Below are 17,538 nucleotides of genomic sequence, written 5' to 3' on the forward strand. Positions count from 1 at the left end.
TGCAAACTACTAGGTACAGTGCTCATTTCTAACTAAAGGGACCTCAGAAAAACGACATTCTCCAGGCACATTTGTCACTTTCATTCTGCATCCCAACTTTTACTAACATTAAACACAACACTGCAGGGATCTCTTATCAGTTATTCATGTGTGGTCGATGTGATGCTCAAGTTGGACATACTCTGGGCTTTACATTTTGGAGTTGTCAGTGTTCTCAAAGCAAAGCCAGAGCCTTTCATCTCTGACTTTGATAAAAATGACATGAAGTATCAGTACAACTTGTAAGTTGAAAAAGAAAAAAAAATCTAAATAAATAAGTAACTTCCCAAGCCTCTAGCTGGCAAGTTCTATGGCTATAATATCTCCATTGAGGGAAGTGGTGTGATTAGTTGACAGCACCATCTCTGAGGTTGTTTAGAGGGTCTTCAGTAGGAATTTCTGTAGGTCATAAGTAAGATATCAAATGAGTCCTATCTAGTCACACTTGCTTCTTTAATAGACGGAGTCAAGCTATACTTTTCGAAAAGGCATGGATATACTAAGATGGTGGACTTTAGATTTCAGATAGCAACTTCAAAACCCAGTGTACAATTTCACAGAGTAAACAATTAGAACTTTATATTTATATGTTGTCTAAGTAAATCTGAATAAACAATGATTTTTCAACATCATCAATAAATAAGTGAACTAAGTTATATTATATGCATTCAATTTAAAGTTTTTCCAACAAATCAACCAATTTCTCATTTTTTTCTACTCCTAAGCACACACACACACATATATATATATATACTCATCCTGTCATCAGAACACTGATGGATGGTTCTCTTGGCATGATTTTGCCTAATCAATATTAGTAGAGAGTGCACTTTGAATTTTCTGTAAACACATAAACCACACACACACACACACAAACACACCCCAAATCACCACAGAACACAACAAAAGTCTTGTCAGTTTGGTGTCTGGTTGAAACTACTCAAAAAAAATCATCAGGGGGAACCATCTGGGTTCTCATTCTAACTGGGGGAGGGGAGGAGAAGCCACTGCATCACTGTGGTGTGACCACAGGAAACAGCCAGTAGGTCTAAGGTTGCCACCAAATCTCTGCTAGTGTTATTTTAGAAAATTGTCCAAACAAGCAAAGCTGTTCTTCAAAAGGGCAACATGTCATACTTGAAAGCTACCTTGAAAAAGCTATCATTATGTGGGGAATTCACCAGGTTCACTTTGCCTATCTTCTCTCCCCTGTGGAATGGAGGTGGTCCAAGTGGCTTTAGTGGAACCAACCAGAAATAAAGACCTTAGAACAGGTGGTGATGCCATCTGACTCTTTAAGTCAAAGTGTAACCATCCCATTCCCAAAAGATGAAGTTCTGAAGGCTCTGATGATGTGTGGAGCCTTAAGCACTGATGGATGGAGAGATAGAATATGGTACAAATGCTTATGACTGAGTACAATTTTTTTCTCTACTACTGTCTTATCCCTTATCTTAAGTCAATTCATGCCATCATCTAGGAAATACACCTAGCCTACTTCTGTATAGTACTTAATTCTTTTCTAAGTTAACTGTAGGATATCCTATTATCTGTGTGAGAAATTGGCCATGTTTCCCAAAGAGGAGTGCTGCTAGTTTTTGGAAGAGGAAACATTTTTAGTGGGTGGGACTGTTCCACATAGTTCAGGCTGTTTCACAGGCCTGGCCCCAAACTCTAAATGACACTATCTCCCCTTTCCCAGCCCAGTTCTGACAACTACAAATAGCCCTGCGTCTTGCCCAATGCACCTGGGGAGGGAGGTGGCCGTGCAGCATCTCTCCCCGTCCTTCCCTTTCACGCTGTGTGCCAGAGAGGATTTAAGTAGGCAATCGATGGGATTTAATCTCCAGTAGTGCTTTCATTTCCTCCTCAGTCTACTCTTCAATCGTGGTTTTAATTCAGAAATTTTATAACCTTAATGACGGCTTTTTCAAAAAGAAAAGCCATATATTTTAGGTCTCACTTTACATTCCTTGGCTTTCTTCTTCAAGGCCAGTCTTACTAGTAGAGGCGAAATGGTTTCCTTTTAAGGACTAATTATCATAATCAGTTTTTATATATTGTGAAGCCCCTTACAGTTTTTTTTTTTTAAACCACTGCCTAGATCCTCAAAAGGCCAATGCTGTGTGCTTATTTTCTTTCTGCTTTGAGGCTCGTCTAACATCAGAGAATATTTCCATGCCAAATGCTGTCCGTTAGGGTCAGCATGTATGTGATTTTGGCGCATTTCCTCATTCTGTTTTATCTGAAATAGATATTACTGAATGATGAAACAAACAGGAAAATGTCCCAGTGAGTGAAGGGTGGGTGAAAAATGGGTTAATACTGTGAAGGCCTGTGTGCAAATGTGTTAAGTTTAAGAAAAAAATGAATTGAAATTAAAGAGAAAAAGGATTTTCTAAAAGGGCCGTGAAATAATTAATTGTTTTGTAGGAGATGGCCTTTCCATGTAGGCAGAGAATTTTTTTCTTCACTTCTTTCTGAAGAGACAGTCAAATAGAGAATCTCATCTCTTAATTAGAAAGAAAAATACTCATCAAACACATCTCATCACTGGAGAGCTAATGATCCACAGCTGTTAGTCTGAAAGGGCAGGCTTTTTTCCTGAACAGTAGGAAGTGTTAATCATTTTAGATGAGATTTCTTTTTAAAATATACTGTAGTTTGCAAAAGAATAGGATATTCAATATTCCAACTTAAATGATTTTTTTGAAGTACGCTCCCCCAGGGATACTGTCATGTGTCGCACTGAATGATCACTGAATGCAGGCATCTTCCACTGCACTTCAATGAGAGCAGCAATTGACAGGATGATGTGAATGGCCCAGTCTTGCCTGGGACTCTTAAGACCCCAGGCTCAAAGAAAGAAAAATCATGCATGTCGCACACCTCCTAAGAAATGGTGTTGCTATAAAATCTTAATATTTTGAATCATTCACTGTAGTTTATATAATTTGCCTGGTTTAAATGAGTGAAAAGCTTTAGCCCACCTTCACGTATCTTCTGGGAGAAAAGGTTTTTTCCTATTTGTTTAATCTTCATGCGGAAAAGTGAGGCTTTTTTTTTTTTTGTCTATAAAAATGTAATTGGCTCATTCTTTTTCCAATCTTTGCCTTACAGCCACCTTGCTAACCCCTTCTAAACATTTTGGACAGAAGAAAAACCCATTTAATAGAAACCTTGTGAATAGCCAACTTTTGATTATTCAGAGCTATGCAAGATAGTGAGAAAAAGGAAGAACGAAACTGGCTCCACAAACCTCATCTTGACCATTAGTTTTGACCTCTTTGCCATACCAAACCTGTATCAGGACACCTACGAAGTAGTATTCCATTTCTTTGCACTAATGCAAAAATAGTTATCCAGGAGCAAGAGGAAGGAGAAAAAAGAGAGATATTGAAAATCTACAGATTGAATAATCAGTACCTAAATAGTTGGTACCTTTAGAGTATCAGTATTCACTATGAAATCCTTTACTTTAGAGGCAGTGGAAAATCACACAAAACTGGGAATCAGAAGACCTGGCTCTGCCATTCAGTTGAGGGTGTCCTTAGACAAGTCTCATACTCCTGAGCCTCAGTTTCTTCATTTGTAAAATGAAGATAAGAGTCTCTGCCTTTCCAGCCTGCCTCTCAGGACTTATGCCCTGAAGTTCATTCTATGCAATATGCTATAAAATGCTTGTTAGGACATTATATTATTTACCTTTCAGAAATTATGGGTTTTCAAAAAAGGCATTCTGAATATTCAGAATTAAAATTTAGATTTCTTTTAAGGTCTGGCCCAAATAGATACTGAGGGATTGCATTTTGTGATGTTGATGCTAATATCATAGGCAAGCTAACATTGATTTAGATAAAAGGTATTTGGATATAAAAGTGAGAAAAAATTATGGACAGGAATGGACATTCACAAAACTGGTAGTTCAGAACAAAATTCTTTTATATCAAGAGGCATGAAGTTGTCAAAAATTGGTAGCACTTAAAAGCCTAAATGTTTTAACTCCAGAGTTCACAAAAATCTGCCACTTACTAACAATAATGAGTTTCTGTAAAGATCTAGATTTTTCTTGTTTCAATCATTAGTACAAATTTTAACAACCCTTGTGTTCCCCCAGCACATACAAATCCCTCTAAGGACTATCACCCATCTTCTATAAACTGCTCAAAGAGAAACGATCATATTATCTTATCTTGGAGTATTAGTTCATAAAGTCTCTGTAATTTTTCAGAAACAATTTTAAGTATGAAAAACATTAAACCAGTAATAGTTGGACTTGTTTAGTAGTACATTGTGATAAAGCATTTTCAAATATATTACATCACTTGTTCCCCACAGCCAACTTGTGAAATAGGCAAGTATTATTAGCTTCATTTTATAGCTAATGGACTAAAAGATGATCATTGACTTGCTTGAGGTCCTGATCATCAAATAGTAGAAATAGAATAAAACCACTTGTCTCCTTGGAGAAAGGATAGGCACCAGTTCCCTTTTGCTGTGTAACAAACCACTGCATAATTAGTAGCTTAATGCAACTACCATTTACTTAGTGGTAAATGCATGCATGGGTCAGCAAGTTGGACCAGGCTCAGCTGGGAATTTCTTTTGTTCTCAGCTGGCTCACACAGGCACCTCTCGACAGCTTCTGGTCAGTAGGGCAGTTTTGCTTCTGATGCTGACTCCCAGTTGGGGTGATGGAGGCAGTTATGCCACAGGTCTCTTATCATCCAGCAGACTGGCCCAGGATTGTTGACATGGTGGCTTCAGGTGCAGGGGACAAGCTCCAATGAGCAAATGCTTTTTAAGCTTCTTTGTTCATCAGATTTGCTACTCTTCGCTTGAGCAAAACAAGTCATATGCCCAGTCCTGGTGTTATTGTGGGCAGTTATTTAAAGTCAAGATATAGGGAGACATGAAGAAATTGGAGTTATTAGTGCATGCAATCACTGAGAACTAAATATAAAAATACTGGAAATGGCACTCATTTCACCATCTCTTCCTACTGTAGTTGACATGGCTTCTTTAACGTAGCTCTTGTGTTTGATATAGTCATTATCTATGAATTCTAGGGTGGTATGGTAAAAGAGACAAGCTACAAGAAAGGCCAAAAAAGTTATATATAGTATGAGACAATATATTCCTGCTGGTAATAATACCTAGTGCCTATTTAGCATCTTAATGGATGCCAAGTACTAGGCTAATACCTTCTCAAGTATGCAAAGTAAATATATAATTTCTGCTTTTCAGATGATAACACTAAGACAAATCTAGTAACTTGCCCAAGGTCAAATAGTGACTAAAGAGCTTGGGTACAAACATGGGCCTGATCAAACACTCATGCTCTTTCTGCCACCCCGCTCCGCAGCGGCTCCTTGAGAGAGCCCATGGTCAAGGCTGACAGTACAAGGCAGACAATAGAAAGCTCCTAACATCCAGGATAATGGGTATAACTGTCAATATCCTTTTTCCAATGAAGGAACTTGTGTGTTCTTATTAACATTTGAACTATTGTTCCATGAACACTTTCTGCTATAAAATTCTAATTGTAAATCACAACAGCCATGTATTGATTAAAAAAAAAAAAAGAAAACCAAAAAATTAGTGGAAAACTTTTAGCAAGGATAAGTAATGTAGATTTGTTTGGAATGAGGGTGTGGATCCCATGACAATAAAATGTAGGTAGCTCAAGTTTCCTTATTTAAAGTGTGAGATGGGGGTGGGGAGGGGATGGGAGAGGGGGGAGTCTTGGGGGTAGGCTAAGTAGACTGACAGAGAGAGAGAGAGGAAACTATGGAAAGGATGCCATAGTGATGGAGTTGAAGGAACTTTAACACTCTGCAAATGTGTGAATCCTTATTACCTAATTTAACATTGAGAAATTGTAGAATAGAGTCCTCTTTCCATGTCCCACAGGCAAAAAGGGGTTCCGGAATGTGTTTGAGATTTTTTTTGGGGGGGTTTCCATGATTTCTTTTTCCACTCCATTTTAGCCCATTGTTAAAATACCTGTGCTTTTTCCCAAAACATATGGAAAAAATAGAGTCAGGACCAAGGACAGATACTTGTTGTCCTGGCCTTCCTGGAGTTTCTCTGAGCTGCCTTCTCTTTCTTCCTGCTGCCCTAGTGGGACATTGATGACCCCTTGAATGTTATCTTGGGTATTTGTTGTAGAAAAGATGAGAGAACAAACTTCAGTGTAGGTGGGAAGGGAAGCTTTCATGTGGAGATAATAAGGTAAAAGGCACCTTTCTTTCTCTGAGGGCTCTCTTTTCTAGAGGATCCTTACCTGCTAATAAATATTAGAATCATCACAATACTATAGTGAATGATTGCTTTTTTCTTACTGATTCTCAAAAAACTGAATTCAGAGACCATGTCATATCCTAATTTCAAACACAGAATATTGTGTAAGTGTTCAATAAATACATTTTATTGTCAATCTGTATTAATGTTCTTTTTTTCTTTTTGGAACTTTTGAAATCTTCAGTTAGAAGTTGAGAAAGAAAAAATAAATGTCCCTATATTTAGAGTTTACTCAAAGCTCTCTTGTTTTTTAAAAAAGATATTTTCAGCAGCAGGGGCTCTTAGTTAGCCAAATATTAGATTCTTAAGGAACACAAATAGTTAAAGAGACTATTTTTCCACTGCCAGGATCCATGAAACTGATGTAATTTCTTCCTTTGTCTCTCTCTTCTATATCGTTCCTTATCCTGTGTGCTGGTGCCATATTGTTAGGGCCTATCAATATCATAGGTATTAATTAGAAGTGTTTTGTCAGTTCTGAGTTCTGTATTTTAAGAAAGCTATTGCTGTACTGATTCGTATGTGGTGAGAGGAAGATACCCTCAGGAGAAGTGCTCAGAAACGATACCTGTAACTGGCACTTCAGGCAACTAGTGGTGATGAATCTAGAGAAGAAAAGGCATGATAGATGTCTTGATTACTTGCAGGATTATGCAACACCCAGCTTACACCAATATGTAGACATTACAAGTAAGTTTATCCTAGGTAACACCAGGAATCTAACCAACACTAATAAGTAGACATTACAATGGGGAATATATATGCTCAGTAGGTTAAAAATAATTACAACTGGTGATATTTAGCAATAGTATTATCTGAGTCCAATCCATGAAGCCAGAACATATTCAAGTCAAATGAATGTCCTTGGAAAATGCAAACTTATAGGAAGGTCCAAGAAGATAGACTGTGGTCAGACCATACTGCACAAGACAGTTCATGACTGCATAGCCAGAGCAGAAAGAGACTCTTTTGGAAGTGCTAAGGTGCTTCTACCTTAAGTGCCTCTAGGAGATATTTGTTAGTGGCATCCCAGGTTGTAATTCTAAATACTTTTCCTGAAGCCACTTGGTTTTATATAGTGGCTCTATAGTATGCTTACTAATACAGATAATTAAGTAGACTTACGTTAAGTGACTTGGGAACCCAGTGCCCATTTATTCATTAACTCAGCAACTATTTATTTATTGAGTGACTACCATACTCCAAGCACTGTTCTAGTCTCTGCGGATAGAACAGTGAAGAAAATGAAAAGGTCCCTACACTTAAGGAGCCTATATTCTAGTGACTACCCATATTGTACAAATAAATGTATAAAGAATTAATGTGAATTCTAGCTAGAAATTGATTTTCCCTTTTACATGTGTTGATGTCTGTCAAATTTGCCTTAATTCACTTCCTGAATAAAGAATTCTTTTTAAACTATGCTTTAAGAGAATGATCATAACCATCAATTATAATTTGTACCCTCTTCACATATATGGTATATATATTTCAAAAATTAAATGGAAATATTTTCCTTTTCTATAAATATTTCTACTTCTCTGGTGAAAGGAAAGATAAGGGCTCATGCTTCATGCATTGACATGTTTGAGATTTTTCTTATTCAGAATCTTGAATTTGTAGTTACCATGTAATTCTGTCCAAAATCGATTTCTTGGGTTACTAAACCATTACTTAAGCTTTTTGGTGTCCTCTGGGTTATGAAGACCAAACAATTCAGCAAAATATACAATTTTCAAATTTTAATATCACATTAAAAAATGAGACAGTGATGTCATAAAATAATGTTAAATATTAGAGAAGGGATACCAGGGGTTATGAGGCCTACAGACCTCTGTTTTGGAATGAAAACACTGAGGCAGAGTAACTTTCTAAGGCCTGGAACCTGTCTTCTGGCCCCCAGGCCATGGGTCTCTCCACCACTCCATGTGTCTCTCCACCACTCCATGCAGTTCATTTTCTCCGCCATTACGCTGTAAGCGTAGCTGAGGCCCATTGAGAAGGCTGCAAACAGGCCATGCTGCAGACCTGGCGTGAGTGTTCCTAGCGTCCTAAGGTGCTGCCCCAAATCTCCTGTCAAATGCAGGATATTTGTTACCCCAGCCAGCTGGCTCAAATTCCCACTTACACCATGGTTCAGCTAAATCCTAGCAGGCAGTTGATTTTCTAGTTTTCAGTGTTAGAATATGTGCTATCTTAGCCAATAATTAGTTTCTAAGTTTTTTAAGGTATTGATAAACATTTACCCAGAAGGTCTGGTTTTTTGAGCACTTACTGGGTACCTAGCAGTTTGTTAAGCCCTTAACACATTTCAACTGTTTAATTCTCAGAACCTCTAAGGTGGACACTCTTTTCATCCCCATTTTACAAATGAAGCTGGAGGGAGGGTATGTGTGGTGCCAAAAGAATATAGGGCTAGTTAGCATCACGGAGTAGAATCTTGCTCTTAACTCCCATCTGACTTAATGTTACCTTAATTTGGCAGCAGGAGCCACAGACCCAGAGAATTTAGGTAATCTGCTCAGGATTATGAAAGTCTGGTGGGGGGTGAGGGTGAGTTACACTTTATATACGATGCTGGTTGATTTAGTTGCTCTTAGAATGGCTCCTTCTGCCGGCCTCAGTGAGTTCTTAATCTATTATTTATCTTACAATAAAAGAAATCATTTATATACTTAGAGGAGTTGGTAGTTTTAAAAGGTAATAGATATAGACACTTAAAAATTTCCTTTGACAAATTACTGTTTTTTTAATAGCTGTTCGATTTCTATGGAAATACTGAATGTTAAGCCAGCTTTTTTTTCACATTTGTTGATAGTGGGTGCTTTCATTTGTAATGTGAAATCTTTGGGGTGCTCTGGTGTAGACTTGGTATTTTCATCTGCCTAGTATGCTTGTTATAATGTGTCTTCCAAGTGAGATTTAAAAAAAAATCCCTGATATTAAATAGTGATTCACTCTTTATCCTGAAGGCAGGTAGACCAGCTATTTCTGACAATGTACTGAAGTCCATTTTGTTGCCTTTTTTTTTTCACTTTGTCCAACCCAACAATAATTTCACTGGAGGAGAAAAATTAAAATTGCCTCATTGACTGTGTAATGATATCTGTTTTTCCTTCATAGAAATTAAAGCAAAATCTTAACAGTGACTTTCCAGGGTTCAATTGTACTTTTAGAAAAATACCTACCAAGTTCTCAAGGCTTTGTTTTCAAGATAAACCTTTCTGTTCTGAAGCATTTAGCTTGTGTTTTTTGAAGTAGAGTATGGATAAGAGTCCATTTAATGAAATTCAGAGTTGACTCATCTTTTTTCTCCCTTCCCTCTCCTCCAGCTCTTTCTCTTTGTTGTCTGGAACTTTGAACTCTACATGATCCCACTGGTTTTGTTGTTACTATTGACATGGAATTACTTCTTGATAATATCAGGGAAAGATAACAGGCAACGTGATACAGTAAGTCTCTACTTTTGTATTTGTATGTGTTTTTGTTCTTTTTCCTAGTCTCTCTGACAAGATCAACATTGAATTTGGTTTTACAAACCAGAAATTCTGCCTATAAATACTCAAGCTTGGAGGAAAATTTTATCAGCTCAAAGCTAACAACTCTTTGGTCCTAACAAAATAGAAAGTATTCACCTATTCCTAACATTACTTGTGTTGATAGGAAATAGTCAAGAGCACACTAAAGAATAAGCTGTAACTTCTGATTACAAGCAGGTTATTCCAAATGATTGTTTTGTTTATTCTCCTTATTTTTATGTCTTAATGAATCTTGAATTGAGACATAATACCACAAAATTACTTATGATCAGACCAAACGAATATATATTTAAGACATTTCTCTGTGGTCTGTCTTTGGAAGGAAGGAAGGATTGTTGGTCACTGGCTTGGAAAAGTGCATAAAGTACCTTAATTCAATGAACATTCCCTGAACAATAGCAAAAATCCTTTTGTGTGTTGGGACTGTTTATTTGGATACAGATAAGGCCAAGAATGGAGAGCTTTCCTTTAACCTGGGGAAAGTTACACTGAACCTCCCTGCCCTCTCTAGCATTTTTTGAAAGTTTCTAGCGTTTGTGAGGCAACCTTCTCTCTCAAACAGAGTTTTAGACAGAAGCAGAAGCTAGCCACATTATAATCACATTTGTTGTTTTTCTGCCAAGCTTCATTCCTCTTAGATTGTCTTTGTCACTCCACCCCTACAAAACATACAACTTTAAAAAAGCCTTCCCATGTATAAATAAATGAGGGGGTGGGGGGCCTTCCCCAAATAGACATTTGCAATTTGATAACTCTACAGACAACTGTGGAGAAGAATTTGAAGGCTTATCTAACATGAAAGTCAATTTGATAGGTCTATGTCCTCATCAGATTACATGAATTTTCTTTTTATTTGCCATTGAGGGTCTCCATTTGATTTATGATCAGAATCTTTTGCCAACTACTGTGCCTGTGATGAAGCAGGAAATAGTTATTTGATCATGAATGTAATAGTATTATATCATTCTTTATTGTAATAGCATCATAATGGTTGCACAGACATACCTGTGACATAAAAGAATTGCCCTCTTAAGTAACTCAAGCAAATTATACTTCAGATGGTAATACTAGCAAAATATACCTCAAAATAATTTTATCATCAAAATGAAATGAAAATCCTGATGCACAACTGCCAAGTACATGCAAAGTTGCCAACAACGCAACCATGTTTAGTTCCCTGTATTAACCGTATATATTTCTTTTACTTTCCCAAGGTTATAAATTTTAGGGGGGCTCTTGGTTCACCTTGGTACTTGCCACTGCCTCTAGCAAGTGTCTTGCAAACTAGAGGCATTCAAACCATTTTTTGTAAGTTTATCAAACAAAATGTGAGATTGCTAACTGAGATTTTAATGGTTAGATAGCATCAACAGATGAGAAGTTACTGTTATTGGCCAGGGTTTTATGGATATATATTTAAATCATACACTGAGAGACAAGCCCCACAAATGCCTCAAGTGTGATGGGGACTAATAGGTCCTTTTGTCAATTAATCCAGAATTTTTTTTTTTTTAGGAAAATATGAGTCAGACAATTGCTTTTTTGTGCCATTTATTTCAAGGACATTGTTGAGAACGAATACCTACTTTTCATTCAGTTGCCTTGAGACAAATTTGTCACTAAGGTTATTTGCAAGTAGGAAAAAGTGGTAATTTAGTTTCAGCTTCTTAATCCTGTAAGGGGGCTTATCTTCAATGTTTAGTCATTGTTTTGAGTATTAGTGAAAAATTTTGAAACTGTTGACTTTTATCATCTCCAGAAAATACTTGCCTTGGCTGGTAAAGTCCACTTTTAGAGGGAAAATAATAACATATAATGTATCCCCTTGCACTTCAAATTCTCCAGAAATTTTTATAAGCCTATTGTAATGTTACATAATATGTAAATTTTTCTACTGCCCCTTTTCCTCCAAAGAATAGTAACTCCAAAATAGTATTTAGAGAATCTTTTCTTTTAGGCACGTCTGATAGACTTCTCCTTTTAGCCATGGACACCATTTCATTCCCCAGCACAGCCCACTGTGAAACATTCTATAGTCTAACTTTCATGGAATGCCAACTATACTCCATAACTCCCAGTAATTGCCTTTTATTTGCCCAAAACACCCATACCCACATATTCTGTTCTTTCTAGGCACCAGAGCAGCAATCACAATGTTTCATTCAGCTTCTTATTCACTGGCTCAGTTGAGACCTTACGTAACTCTTAAACCCAATTTGTCTAATTATGTGTTTTCTGCCATACCCAGCTGTGCATTTGAACTGGTTGCTCCTTTTGAAAAGAAACCTGCATTATACATTGCTGGTTCCAGACTGTATACACACATGCACACATGTATATATACATAAACTTATATTCATACAAACACACATGTATTTAAATTAAGGGAAAGTGTTTTTAGGGGTTGCCATTACTGTACCCAAGTGGCTACTGCATAGTGCATAGCACTAGAGTGGTACTTTGGCCTTGAGTCCTTACTGGTAGCCTGAAAACAAAGCAGAATCTTTCAGCATGTGTGAAAACTTTAGGGAATCTCTGGAGGGCATTAATCACACCATTGGCTGATTCCAAACCAGGAAACTTTGTTTTAGGAGTAGGGGACAGGCAGAGGGGGGGATGGGAAGGCAGGCAGGTGGGCAAAATTTCTGTTATGAAAAAAATTCACCTGTACCTTCAGCTGAAAAAATTCAATTAGGATAAAAATTATAAAAGCAGATCAAAATGACCTTCAGCCTTGTATAGCAAAGAGAGGAAAAGAACTAATATTTCCATGATGTAAAAAGTTGAAAGAGAAAAGAAAATACTGTGAAAGATGTAAAGGACATAGATGGGTAAAAATTCTGTCTTCAATATACTGGTTGATGATTGAGATTAGTACTGAAATTGGAAAGGATTTCTTTGTGTGTTTGTTTATTAAGGAGACCATTTCCTTTCTTGGAGACTTAAGATCACAGGAGCTAAAACTTCTATCTTTTCCCTATCATGGTGCCTGTTTTATTTCAATAAGAAAAATGAAATGTAATCTTTGCCAACTAAGTTTTGCCACGTTTAATGAGCTGAACCCTTTGAGGACAGGATAAGGAAACAGCCATTCCTGAGTCTAATGCTCTAGACCCGGAGGTGCACATGAGAGAGGTGAGGTTAGAAATGGTAGGTCACCCCTACTGTTTCCCAGTCGGATTTGCTCACAATCAGCACTCCTAGATCTGAACCTGCCTATACTCAGACCATGACATTAAAATTTCTAGCATGAGAATTGTTGGACTTTTCGAGAGAAAACTGTTTAATACGTGCTTCATTCAGAAGTATCTTTGGCATGAAGGGTATATAATGATAGGAATGTTGTCCTTCTCTCCATTTGCACTGTCATTCCAAAACCTGGAGAAAATTCCCCCTGCACTTTACATTAGGTCTGCACCAACTGTCCATACTGTAGTTAGCGTGGACTGAAATTTTCTAAGTTGAAGAGTAGGTGCCGGGAAGTGACCTTTAACCTTAGGTTTAAGAACCACACTGAATTCTTATTACACCCTGGGCACCATGTTAAGCACCATCTTTCATCATGTCATTTAGTCCTTCCCCAGGAAGGGGAAGCTGATGGTGGCCACCCAGCCAATGGGTTGGGGACTCCTAAGTTCAGGTGAACTCCCCTTCCTCTGTAGCACATACTCAGGAGGGACAAGCACGGCATAAGAGCCCTTCCTTGGGAGAGAGGAATCAATCTCAGAGAATGAAAGAGTAGGTGGACGAAGTGACCCAGGGCTCATGGCACTCCCTATGAGACAGGTGTCTTTGTTACTACTTTATATACAGGGAAGCAGAGTAGACAGGTTAAATAGCATACCCAAAGGCACGCAGTCAGAAAAATCACACCATGAGAAAGGGATTAGAATCTGCTGATGTGACTGAAGTTTGTACTCCTAACCATATTTTGGTACATCCCACATCTCCCTGGGCACCCTTAGAGCAAGTTTTTCTCTTGAGTTAAAGAAATGCCAGTAGCACTAATTCTACAGGCAGACAGATTGATGGAAAACCCTCATTTCCTCTACCCCTCTACCATCTTTATCTCTCATTCAGGGAAATGGAGCAGATCTTTATTAAGCAGCTTCTATGTATCACGTATCCTGCTAAGCTTTTTAGAGATATCATCTCTTAATTCTTTACAATAACTATGGCAAGTAAATTACTCTAAATGGTTTTATCTTCATTTTACAAATGAGGAAATTCAAAATCAAAAGGGATAAATAGTGAATTTCACGAGGTAAGGGGGATGTGAACTCAGCTCTGCCTTGTTTTGAAGCCCCAAGCTATTTCCATGCTACATCTTGGGGATGCCTTCCCCAAAGTATCACTTACTAAGTGTCCAGGGCCTTACATGGAATCCCAGTGTTCCCCAAATTCCTTACCCAGTTTAATCCCAGGTGACCTCATTAATTTCTACATCATTCATGACCTGGAGGACTACCTTCCCTCCACGCAGGTGAGCATGGGAAGAGCAAACCAAAGCTGAGAACCCTTCACATGAGTTAAGTAAATCCTTGACTATCTTTGACTATAAAAGTTCTGCAAACAGTGTTTTTAAAATTCCACTTGAAAAGACCATTCATTTTTTTCTGTCGTGATGTCCTTCCCACATAACATTAAAAGACTGAAGAGTAGGGTGAATCAGTGAACTCATTCTCTGACTCATGATCCGACTGTGACACACATTGAGCCAAAGTCTGCTATGCTAAAGACTTAGTAAATACTGAAATGTTTTGTTAGCTCCCTCAAATGGCAAAGCCCTTGATGCCGCTTTTCCTCTTTAGGACAGTACTGAGTATTGTTTCTGAACGAGTCTGTTCCTGTTAGGCCCAGAGCACTTACCTCTAGAAATCAAGCCTGTCAGGAGAGAATTTTCTTTGCTGATAAGTGGACAATTTGGGCTGGTCCACTAAAGAAACTTCTGCCTGTTTGACCTGAGTTCCTATAAACCAAGTAGAGTACATTTATTTTCTCAGCCAGCGCTCTCAGTTCCAAAGAAGTCAATGGTGCAATATTTGGATAGGTAGAATATTGAAGAAGTATTCCTAACAGGCTCTAAAGAGGCTGGCCCAGGCCAAGCTGAGAAGACTCCATATGCAAAGTGGTTTGGATATACAGTGAGGTCCTCTCTACTTCACTACTTTATCATTCACAGAAAGTAGCATAGACCACAAGCCCCCTGTGTTTGCATCTCAGTACCAAAAAAGACCACATACTTGCTCCTAACAGAAACAGCACTGAGTCATGCAGCCTGTAAACACATCTAAAAATGGATGATCACTCTTTTCTTCTTCCTGCCTATTTCAACAGCAATTTTCTCAATTTTTTTAGAAGGTCACCAGCTTGCAAAAATCTGAGGAGGACCATGAAAAGAACCAGACCTTTAGTTTTCCAACACAGTCACTAGCATAAAGAAATAGAAACCAACAGCCTATCAGATATCAGTAGGAAAGTTCATCCCCTGTAACGCCTGTCAGAGCTGTTCACCCACTGCTAAGGTGTGCCAGAGAACCACCGCACAGACTGGTGTCCCACACATACATGAACGTTGCCTTAGCGGGCTCTCTGAACATGGACCAACAGGACATCTATATTTTTTCCACTCTTCCCAAATGTCTCTCACCCCACAACCATGCTCCCATCCCCTCCCTCTCAGTAGATGGCCTTCTGCTTTGCAGACTCCCCTCAAACTCCCACCCCCATAGCACTCTGCATTCACACAGACTTAGCAAATAGAAATACATACACCCAGTTAAAATGGAATTTCAGATAAACAACTGAAATTTATACTAAAATAATTATCTGAAATTACAGTTTTATTCGATGGCCTCTCTTCACTGGCAACTGTACCCCAATTTCACATTATATTCTTGCCTCAAGAACTGTAGGAAGGTGATCTGCTCAGAGATAAAAGGCTGACTGTCTTGTAATTTTGGTGTTGCCACAATATCTTTAGGCGTGGCATGGAAGACCCCTTGTGAGCAGGTCCCACCCAGCCATAGCTTCAGCTTTATCTCCCCTGTATTCCAGCAAAATTGTTCATATGCTCGTTTTTGTCTTTGTTTTGAATGTGGCATGTTAATTGAACAAAAGGTAGGAGTAGCAGGCAGAAGTGGGGAGGTACAGAAATGAACCAGATGGGGCCCATCTCTTTTGTCATTTGTCTCACTTGGAAAACAAAAGTTAACCACTTGGGAGAGCAGGAAACCAAAGCTCAAAGAGGTTATGCCACTTGCAAAGGCTCACACAGCACAGAGGGGCCAGAACCCAGTCCCGACTGGCCCGACTGGCTCCCAGGCCAGGGTTCTCTGTCTCTGCTCCTTTTCCTCATGCATGCATTCCATACAACACAGTAGAAAGGGAGGAAGGAAGAAATAATCCTTCTCTCTTGGTATAGATGGGCAAACTGAAGCCCAGGACGAGAAGGTGACACCCTCAGAGCAGTGAGTTTGTGGGACTCACGCGGTGGCCCAGGGAAGGGCAGTGCAGGCCGGGTCTGGAACTTAGTGGCAGCTCCGGTGCTGCGTCAGCTCCGAGGTGTTCTGGAAGCCACGTGGGCACCAGGGCAGACCTGCAGTAGGCTAGCCCTGGCTCAGTGTGCATTGCGGTTCTGCGACAGATGGCTGGAGCACTTGGTCTTTGCCAAAATAGCCCTGCGAGAAGGGTTAGGGGTCCAAGTACCAGACACCGAGACCCCACTGCCCTGGGGGTGGGCTCCAGGGTTCCTCCTCAAGCTGCACCCCGAACTTGGACCCTGCTGGTGTCAATTAGCAGGTCGCAGCCCAGCTGCAGGGTCAACGCCCCCCAGCCAAGGAGAAGGTGGAGGAGGGGCCTTCCACTTTGGGGAAAAGGGAGCTTTGAGGGATGGCAGTCCCAGAGAGGAGGACTGAGGGTGGCTGTGGCTGCAGTAGCCACAGTATGTGGAGCGGAGTGTATTTATAGGTGTCCAATAGTCAGTACAATCTCTCTATGCCTTCTATACTACTCTTTTCCTTAAAGATGTATTAATGAATGCAAATGCATATTTCTTATTATACATATTTAGTTTTTTTATGAAAATTGAATCTCATTAAATGCACTGTTAGCACTCCTGTTTTTTTATATATGCAGTAACATATAGAGAAACATCCCGCAAATTATTCGAAACCACCAGATTTTTAATGACTGCATATTTTTCATCATATGAATGTTCAGCTCACTATAGATTTTTCCCCACCAGCCCAAGATTGTTCTAATTGTGTCTTGCATTTGTGTATCTAATCCCAGCACAAAGCAAGATGTCTCAGAAACAGCAGAATAATTGCTCAAAAATGCTTGATGAATGAATATTTAGACATTCTTTCCAAATCAAAAACTGCCTAATTTTTATGTATAATTATTTCCATTCAACAAAAACTTATTGAACATTTATAGGTATTGAGCTAGCTGTTGTTTAAAGATGATTAGGATATGGTCCTTGCCCAGGAAAGTTTGTGGTCTAGTAAGAGAGAGAAACAACTACATTGAACACTTGATTATAGTAGGTGCAATGGTAGAGGTCTGTAAATGATGTGCAGAGTATGCAGCCAAGACATTGACATCATCCCAGACATATGTGCACATGTGGCATATGTTAAAAAAAGGAGTCTAT

General features: G+C 38.8%; 1 protein-coding gene across 24 annotated transcripts in view; it reads left to right on the forward strand.

Annotated features, from left to right (window-relative positions):
• Nucleotides 1–17,538, forward strand: part of MCTP1 (multiple C2 and transmembrane domain containing 1) — a 514,406-nt gene that overhangs the window by 417,192 nt on the left and 79,676 nt on the right. For 19 of the 24 annotated variants that reach the window (XR_012130151.1, XR_012130150.1, XR_012130148.1 and 16 more), the window contains one exon: nucleotides 9,675–9,794. The exons of the other annotated variants lie outside the window; for them this stretch is intronic. Coding sequence is in view for 16 of the 19 variants with exons in the window: in XM_073233821.1 (XP_073089922.1) it covers nucleotides 9,675–9,794 (120 nt within the window). In the remaining 3 variants the exon portion in view is untranslated. The remainder of the gene's footprint in view (nucleotides 1–9,674; nucleotides 9,795–17,538) is intronic. 24 annotated transcript variants of the gene reach the window in all.

This window comes from Manis javanica, chromosome 1, assembly GCF_040802235.1.
Source record: "Manis javanica isolate MJ-LG chromosome 1, MJ_LKY, whole genome shotgun sequence".
NCBI classification, from domain to species: Eukaryota; Metazoa; Chordata; class Mammalia; order Pholidota; family Manidae; genus Manis; species Manis javanica.